Source organism: Corylus avellana, chromosome ca5 (genome assembly GCF_901000735.1).
Source record: "Corylus avellana chromosome ca5, CavTom2PMs-1.0".
In the NCBI taxonomy this organism is placed as follows: Eukaryota; Viridiplantae; Streptophyta; class Magnoliopsida; order Fagales; family Betulaceae; genus Corylus; species Corylus avellana.
Genome location: NC_081545.1, coordinates 13,988,420 through 13,998,318, shown reverse-complemented (window position 1 = coordinate 13,998,318; position 9,899 = coordinate 13,988,420). Strand labels below are relative to the sequence as shown.

Genomic DNA, 9,899 nt, shown 5'->3' with positions numbered 1-9,899 from the left:
GCTAGTCACTCAGTGGTAGCGGAAGCTTGGTTGGTTGCGGTGGAAGGCTCTCCAGCTTTCTCGTTGAGCAGGAAGTGGAAGAAAACAAAATCAGCTTTAAAGTCTTGGAACACTCTCCATTTTGGTCATATTCAGACTCAGATTAAATCTCTTATGGCCCAAATTGGAGTTATTCAAGCCTCTCCTCACTCCTCTAGTAGTGCTGCCAGAGAAGTGGTTCTTCAGAAGGCTCTCCAAGAGCAACTCCTGCGTGAGGAAATTTTGTGGAAACAAAAATCAAGGGAGTTATGGCTTTCTTGTACAGACCTTAATACAAAATTTTTCCATGCCTCTAATGCTTGCCGTCGTAGGTACAACTCCATCTCTTGTCTTATTGATAATGGGGTCAGTGTTATGGGTAGGGAGAATATTGGTTCTTTGCTGGTGGATCATTTTCATTCTCGTTTTACTACTTCTCACCCTTCTTTTGATGATGATTTTGCTGGTTTGGTGGATAAAGTGATAACTGATGATGATAATATGCTTTTATGTGTAATTCCTACTGAAGAGGAGATTTTTACGGCTATCACTGATCTTGGTCTTAATAAAGCTCCTGGCCCTGATGGCATGACAGGGCTTTTTTATAAAACTTACTGGCCTATTGTGAAGCTTAGTGTTATTGCCTCAGTGCAATCTTTTTTTAGAGGAGGTTTTTTGCTAAAAGAGTTCAACCATACTAATATTGCTCTCATCCCCAAGGTGGATAATCCTTCAAGGGTGAATCAATTTAGGCCTATTAGTCTTACCAATTTCAACTATAAGATTATTTCAAAAATCTTGGCTAATAGGCTTAAACCTCTTCTTCATAAAATTGTCTCTCCCATGCAGTCTGCTTTTTTGAAAGGGAGATCTATCCATGATAATTCTATTTTAGCGCATGAAGTTTTCCATTCTATGAGACAGAAAAGAGGAAATGGAGGTCTTATGGCTTTGAAATTGGATATGGAAAAGGCCTTTGACTCTATGGAATGGAGCTTTATTTTGAAAATTATGGAGCTTCTTGGCTTCCAGCCCACTTGGATTAACTGGATTAGCCAATGTATTACCACCTCCTCCTTCTCCATTCTTCTTGATGGTGCTCCTTTTGGAAAATTTTTTCCTTCAAGAGGTTTGAGGCAAGGGGACCCTCTGTCTCCCTTTCTCTTTATTCTTGGCTCTGAAATCCTTTCGAGGCTTTTATGAAGGGAAGAAAATTTGGGTGCTCTCCATGGTATTAAAATTGCTAGAATGAGCCCTCCAATTTCTCATCTATTTTTTGCAGATGATGTTATGATTTTCTCCAAGGCTAATTTGGCTGAAGCTAATGTTATTCTCAAGTGCATTTCTTTGTACTCTCTTTGGTCTGGACAATGTATTAATCAAGCCAAGTCTGCTATATTCTTTAGTAAGAATTGTAAGCCTGCAGTCAAGGCTTCGGTTAATGGTGTTCTAAAGCTGGCTCCTATTCCTGCTCGTGCCAAGTATTTGGGGATTCCTTTATTTATTTCTCGGAATAAGAAGGACTCTTTCTCTGAGCTCAAAGATAGGATTTTTGCCAAGGTGACGGGTTGGAAAGCTAGGCTTCTTTCTCAGGCTGCAAGAACCACTCTTTTGAAATCAGTGCTAAATGCCATCCCTACATACTTTATGTCTCTCTTCCTTATTCCTAAGTCTCTTTGCTCTGAGATAGATTCGGTTTTGAGAAAATTTTGGTGGGGTTTCCCTCAAGACAAAAGGCACAATCTCTCTTTTCTTTCTTGGGATAGCATCTGCCAGCCTAAGAGCTTGGGTGGGCTAGGTATTAGCTCAATGAAATTTCTTAATAGCTCCTTGTTGGCTCGGCTTGGTTGGAAGTTGACCTCAAATGAACCTCTTCTTTGGGTTGATGCCCTTAAGGGGAAGTATTTGCAGCAAGGTTTTTCTTTTTTGGAGGCCCCTTATAATCCTGTCTCTTCTTGGCTTTGGAAAGGGTTGATAAAAAATAGGAAGGTGGTGGAGAAGGGCGCTTGTTGGTCTATTTCTTCTGGTGTGAATATTCCTATTTGGAGTTCTCCTTGGATTCCCTCCCAACCTAATTTTAATCCCAGGCCGAATGCTCTTCTTACGGAGCTTCCAGATTTTTTTGTGGCTGATCTTATGCTCCCGGGTGAGCGTTCTTGGAACGTGGATCTTTTGAGAGATCTTTTCTCTCCTTCTACGGTTTCAAGCATCCTCAGCATTCATATCTCTCAGGTTAGCTCAGCAGATAAATGGTCTTGGGCGCCATCTCCTTCTGGTCTTTTCTCTGTGAAATCTGCCCGTGAAGTTTCTTTGACTCCATCTAGCAGAATTTCTCCTCTCTCTCCGGCAATTTGGCAGGCTCTTTGGGGCCTCAAGCTTCAAGCTCGTTTGAAGCATCTTCTTTGGAAGATTGCTTGGGATTTGCTTCCTTCAAGGGCTAATATTGGTAGGTTTGTTGTCTCTGATGATTCTAATGCATGGGTGTGCCCCTTCTGTAAAGGTCCTCTTGAGACCTTGACCCATATTTTCTTGGAGTGTAATCTGGCTTGTTCTCTCTGGAGTAGCTCTTCATGGCCAAATGTGATTTCTGCTTTTTCGTCCAAGCCTATTCAGGAGTGGATTATTGCTGTTGTGTATCCAGCTGAAAAGTTGGCTATTCCTAGTGCTGAGGTTCGTCATTTTCAGCTTTTTGCTGCTCTCTCCTTGGATCTAATTTGGTTGTCCAGAAATAAATTGGTTCATGAGGCTCTCCTCCCTGATCCGGCTAAGGTTACTCAGCATCTTCACTCTAATTTGGGTTTTCATCTTTCGGCTTGGAAGAAGGCTTCTCTTCCTTCCTTGTGGATTCCTCCTCTTGTGGGCTGTTTAAAGGGGAATTTTGATGTTGCCATTAAAGGCAATTTTGCTGTTGCTGCAGCAGTTATTAGTGACTCTTCTGGGGAGATTTTAGCTGCTGCCACCCTGAAACTCCACTCCTCAGATGCCCTTTTGGGAGAAGCCATGGCTGCTCTTCTTGCTACTCGGCTGGCTAGGTCTTTTGGTTTCGATGTTTTTACTCTTGAAGGTGATGCTCTCCTGGTGATCTTAGCAGTGAATCAGCCAGCTCTTTTTTCTTCTTGGCATTTTATTTCTGTTATTTCTGATATTTGTATTGAACTTACCCCCTTTCGTAGTTGGTATGCTGCGAAAGTGTCTAGATGTGCCAATTTTCGTGCACATGCGTTAGCCAAATGGGCCGCTACCCATTGTATTTTTGGTAGCATTCCCTTAGGTTCCCCCATTCTCTCTTCTATCCGGATCCAGAGTGGGAAGGACCCTCCCTTGTAGTCCCTTTTCCCTTTTTTAATTAGAAAAAAAAAAAATATATGGGTATTCAAAATAAACAAAAAGAAAATCTCAATTTTGACTGTAAATTAGTATTTTCTTCTAAGCTAACATCAAATGTTTAATTTTGTAAGTTTTCGGTTCTAACTTGAATCAATAATTTCTCTTGGATTTGTGATTTTCCTTTAGCCTTTTTTTTTTTCCTCCTCTTTTTTTGTAGATGGTGCCCATCTTTCATTTGCAATTCAGTAAGGGTCCGTTTGAGATTGTGATTTCAAAAAGTGCGTTTTTTAAAATTGTGTTTTTGAAACCTTTACTTTTTAAAATCGAAAAGGCATTTGGTAAAATATATTAAAAAGTTTTTTTTTTTTTTTTTTTAATCAAATATTTGTTATGCGAAATTGTGATTTTGGTTTAAATTTGGGTTTTTTCAAATAAGCACCCCTTAACTTGCTTATAGAAATTGCAGATTTTTTTTTCCTATTTTAGATTAAGTGTTTTTCAAATCTCAATGCCAAACGATTTACATTTTGCGATATCTTTTAAAAATACAAATTATTCTTGCAAAATCGCAATCTCAAACGCACTCTAAGACAGATTATATCATAATATAAAAGAAAGAGTAGGAATCGAAACCTTGTTGACAAAGACAATGACGTTGGACTTGGTCTTGCAGATGTAGGGATTGCGTATACAAATATCTGGAATCCAAATATCAGTAAGAAATTTCAAATAAATTGAATGTGAAACAAATGTCTAAAATCCAAAACACCATAGAAGATGAGAAGCGTACCCGAGAGAGAGATTTGGGTGATGTAGAATGTGATGTCTTGTTTAGCTAGAAGAGTTTTGTTGAAGCAATGAATATCCCTAAATCCCAATCCTCCCTAAGTCTTTGAACAACCCAGCTTTTCCCATCTCATCTAATGTATTTTCTTCTCATCGTTCTTGTGGCCCCACCAAAACTGTTGCATAAGACCAATGATATCATTACATAGCTTCTTTGGGAGCAAGAAAATACTCATGATGTAAGTAGGAATTGCTTGAAGAACAGCTTTAATAAGAATCTCTTTCCCAGCTTGTGAAAGAAATTTCACCTTCCAATCTAAAATTCTTTTCCTTACCCTATCAGTAATATGTTGAAATTCCCTAACACGGGATTTACCAACCAAAGCCGGCAGCCCCAAATAGTGATCATACTGTTGCGAGGATGGAACACCCGTCAGATTTAGAATAAGAGCCTGAGCATCGGCACTAGTATTTCTACTAAAAAGACTGCCGTCTTGTCTCTGTTTAACCTTTGCCTCGAAACGTTTTCATAACATTCCAATATAAAGGCAAGGCACTTCCAATCATGTGAGATAGCCTTGCAGAAAAGGAGACTGTCGTCTGCAAAAAATAAATGGTTCAAACGGGGTCCTCTTTGAGAGGTTGCGACCCCCCCAACATATCCATTTCATTCCGCTTGATGGAGTTGGAAGCCAAGAACCTTAGCACACAAAATAAACAGGTAAGGGGACAGAGGATCCCCTTGCCTAATACCTCTTGCTGGGCAAAAGCATCCCACCAGACACCCATTAACAATAACAGAATAAGAAACTGTAATCAAACATTTCATGATAAGCCACACCCATCTTTTAGCTACCCATCCTCCGCATTACCTCCTCCACAAACACCCATTCCACTCGGTCATAAGTCTTACTAATGTCGAGTTTGAGGACCATATAACCCACCTTTACCTACATTCGAGTGTGCATGGAATGTAACGTCTCATACACCGCCAAAACATTATCAGAAATCAAGCTTCCGGGGATAAAGGCACTTTATTTTGGGAAATTATAATAGGCAAAATATTCTTCGGCCGGTTAGCAAGAACCTTGGATATGATTTTATAATCCACATTACATAAATTTATGGGTCTAAAATCATTCACCTTCGTAGGTATGGGCTTCTTTGGGACAATAGCAATATGGGTGAAATTCACACATTCTTCCAAAGCACAAGAATTAAAGAACTCAAAAGAAGCTTTACATACTTCGGGACCCACAGAGAATTATCAAGATAAAAACATGTTGGAAAGCCATCAAGGCCGAGTGCTTTCAGTGATACCATTTGGGCCAAAGCAACACTAAACTCATCAGCCGAAGGTTCCATGAGAAGTTGATTGTTCATTGCCCCAATCACCTTGCTAGGAAATCCAACAAAGCATTCCTCCACACGTCATTCTCTTAATTATCTCTTTTTGCAAATCTAATAGATCCACCATTAGATTTGTAGACTTATGTGAATACCACAAAAATTGAATGATAGATTCACTCATTTCCTATACAAAGATGGTTAAGATAATGAATTTTATCATTTCTCCATGGAAAAACTCTCTTTGAGCACATTATCGGCACCTATAATACGCAATGAGCTGGATCAAAAAGTCCTATAATAAGGCAACTAAAGTTGTTTTGTCTTTAGATGCTTTTGCCTACTACCATGTAACATTTCAATTCCCATGATTTTAGCATAGCCATAAACATTAGGGGTGAAAAAGTAGGCGGTTATAACCGCCCACTAACCGCACTAACCGTTAACCGCTAACCGCTTTTGAAGGCAGTTAGGGTTTAGGTTTAGGTTTTGAAAAAACCGTTAACGGCCTTTATATATATTATATTTATATGGGATAAATGTAAAATTGGTCATTGTGGTTGGCCTAAATTACAAATCACTCCACGTGGTATAAAAAATAATTCATAAAGCTTTGTAGTCGGCCTAAATTACAAATCACTCCATGTGGTGTTAAAAGAATTGGAAAAAGTCTACATATCTCCCTACCCCCGGGAATCACACAACGTCCCTTCCAAACTTCAATTATAACAACGCCCCTCAAACTACCAAAACATCGTTAATGTTCCCCAATGACTAAACTACTCCTTATAAAATAAAATAAAAAAAATACTAAAACTCTAAAAATACCCTAAAACTAGAAAAGAAAAATAGAAATCAGGCAAATTTTTTTAAAAAATTTATGTTTTTATGTAAATTTAAAATTTTGTTTTATATATATTTTTGTTTTTTATAATTTTTAAAAAATATAAATTTCCGTTTTAAAAAAATGTTTCGTTTACAAAAATAAAATTTTTCATTTTTTAAAACATAATTTTAAAAAAGAAATCGTTTTTTTTTTAAAAAAAATAAAAAATTCTATTTCCAAAAAAAATCAAACATTTCCGTTTAAAATATATATATATATTTTGTAAATATTAATATATATATTTTTTAATTTATAAGGGTATTTTTGTCTTATTGAGAAATTTATAAGAGCATTTTTATCTTTTTTCTATTTTTGGGGGGACATTAACAATATTTTGGTAGTTTGGAGGGATATTGTCAATTGAACGGTAGTTTAAGTGGAATAGTAAAATATTCAGTTAATGGCCAAAATCTCTCTAAAGAGATCCTAAGGCCATAAATGAGACATCGGTCCCATTAATATAAATAATAATTTATTATTATTTATATTAATCGGACCGAACTTGGCTTACCTGCTGTAGTTTGCTCTACCGCTGAGATTTCTTTTCTAATAACGTAAGTAAAAAGAAAAAAACACCGTCAATTTCACGTTTAACTCTCGTCAATTTCTTTTGTTTTTTTCTACCCAAACCCCAAGCCGTCTTCTCTCTTTTCTCACCATCAAATATTGCACTGCTCATCGTCTGCACCTCTGCAGCATTCTTCTGAAGTTTATCTTCAGTAAGAAGACTATGAAAGTGTTTTGAAGCTCCTTGAGGATGAAACATCATTTACAATGCAAATTTTCTTCCTTGGGGGAGTGGAAACCCCAATTCTCTTCTGTAACAAAGCCTCACAAGCTCCTTCTAGAAGAGTTGAATACGAAAATCATGACATCTATTGGATTAAAACCCTCAATTGCAGCACCAATTTCCACCCTAGAGAAGATCACCCACAACACATCCAGAGCCACAAGCAAAACAAAAAATTTAAACCAAGATCCGAAACTGAAAGGGATTTTTTGCACAAACAAGAAGAAGGGGAATGGGACGGTGGAAGAATGGGAATGAGGCAAAAAAGTTCAAAGCAATTTTGCTGGAAAATATATTTTGAATTTCATCTTCATTCACCTCTTTCTTCTTACATCATCCAACGCACTCATTGGTAACGCTCTTAGCCCCGGTGGATAAGGCAACCTCCGGCAAATACAAAAAACTATGCCCAATAGGAACAGGAAGGGGATGATGAAGGCCACCATGTGCAAAGGTTGATGTTGGAAGGCTTGAAGGAGAGTATCCATGACTCTCGACTCTCGCGGGTGTCGGTTTTAGGTATGGTGAGAAAAGAGAGAAGACGCTTGGGGTTTGGTTGAAAAAAAAAAAAAAAAAAGAATTAACGGGAGTTGACGGGAGTTGACGGTGCTTTTACCTTGCACTTTAAGGGTTAAAAACCCCTTGAAAGATAAATCGCAGCGGTAGAGCAAAACTACCACAGATATGCGGTAGTTTTGTCTACCGCATGTAAGCCTCTCCCAATGGGACCGATGTCCCATATATGGCCTTAGGTATTATTTATATTTGAAAAATAAAATAAAATAAAATAGTAAGGAGTGGCAGGCCACCGCAGTTGGGCCGAAGGCACCCCATGGCCCTTCGGGGTGGCCGAATCATCCCAAATGCCAAATAAAAAAAAATAAAAAATAAAAAGTAAAAAATATTTTGCCCTGGCCGATCTACTGCCAAGGGCCATGGGGGTGGCTTCGGCGGTTGGTGGCCCCAAAGCCACCCTAAGGCCCAACTGGTGTGGCCGGGCACACCTTACTTTTTTTTTTTATTATTATTATTATTTTTTTATTATTTTTAAAATATAAATAATATTTTATTATTATTTATATTAATGGGACAGATGTCCCAGTTATGGTCCTAGGATCTCTCTAGAGAGATCTTGGCCATTAACTGGATATTCTCCTGTCTATTTTGGACTGGAGAGGATCTTATTCCAATTTGAAGGGGGTATGTAGATTTTACCATTTATTGTAAGTCCTCATGGTATGCCAAAATAACAGTTTACTTCATAAGATCAATTTCGTTAAGTAATTAACAAAATCTGTCACTTTGCCACGTCATACCCAATAAAAATGCGACACGTGTTATTATTAATTTCTGACTTTCAAAACTAACAATTATGATTTTTCACACCATTTTACGACGCCTGCTAAGATTACACATTAGTCATCATTCCATGACAGATTACTACAGTAAATTAACCTAATATTGCAACAGTAAATTAACATAATCTTTCATCTCCCCAAAATTTTACCCCATGCATGACTATCCCTCCCTCATCTTCATCTTCTTCAGCAACTTCACAAAATGTGACCATCAAATTCTCGCAAAATGCTCTCAAATTGTGGCGAGTAAGATAAAAATAAGTGAAGGTTACGCATTAAGTAAAATTTCAAGGATAAAAGAGATTAGGTTAATTTACTGTAATAGTAGAACATGACAAAATAACGGATTTTGTTAAGTTATTTAACGAAAATTGATTTTAGGGAGTAAACTGTTATTTTGACCTATCCTAAGAACTTATCAATTATTTTTTATATTACATGGAGTGATTTGTAATTTAGGCCAACTATAGGGACTTATAAATTATTTTTTATACCACATGGAGTAATTTGTAATTTAGGCCAATCACATAGACCAATTTTGCATTTACCCCTATTTATATATAAAAAAGTTTAGAAATAATGTCATATGTAGTAGGGCATTATCTTATTACCATATAAACGTCGTTTTATAGCTGTAACCGTCTTTTCACCCCTCAATTCTATGCATTTGAAAGCATCCAAAATAAATTAAAAGAAGACAAATTTAATAAATGAGAAAATGTGTTTGATCCAACCAAAAATCACAACAAAAGGGCATAAGATGAGACAAAAATGATATGAATTGTTCTCTAAATGGAGAAGGGATATCGAGCAACTTAAACTCTAAACCCCCTGCTGTTTCTTCTTCCCCTAGCTTTCTCAAATTTTCTTCCCTTAGACCGCACGAAAGGTTTAGTGTGGCTGTGTGGCACACCAGGAGCTTTACCAAAATGTTTTACTGCTTCACGAGCATTCTTAGGACCTCTAAGAAGAACCTGCAATAAGCACCAGTAGAACTTTATTTGATGGAATCTACATGAGAAATAATAAACAAGCACGTTAAGACTAAAATCTAGCCATTGCTTAAAAACTATCCACATACCATGATAAGACATGTAGCAAACCAGCAAGAATATCTTAAAGAGAAGAGGAATGCTACAATGCATTCTACAAACCATCTCCCCACCATCTCTTCAATTTAACATTTTGATTTTGATTTTTTTTTTTTTTTAAAAAAGGAGGTTAAGAGAGGAGATGGTGAGGAGATGGCTTGTAGAATGCAAAAGAGAATATCCCTAAAGAGAAATGACACTTTCACTCCCGCACTCTCAAGTGTACTCTTCCTAACGCGACAATAGTCCAATGGTAATTTTCCTGTTACAGTCAGGGATCGATGCACTTTGGAGTA

The 9,899-nt window shown here is 37.3% G+C and overlaps 1 protein-coding gene across 1 annotated transcript in view; it reads left to right on the top strand.

Annotated features, from left to right (window-relative positions):
- Positions 1-153: 153 nt before the first annotated feature.
- LOC132181824 (uncharacterized) overlaps positions 154-9,899 on the top strand; it is a 13,019-nt gene continuing 3,273 nt past the window's right edge. Inside the window, exons 1-2 of the mRNA XM_059595055.1 lie at positions 154-1,147; positions 1,301-3,096. Coding sequence (XP_059451038.1) covers positions 154-1,147; positions 1,301-3,096 — 2,790 coding nt within the window. The remainder of the gene's footprint in view (positions 1,148-1,300; positions 3,097-9,899) is intronic.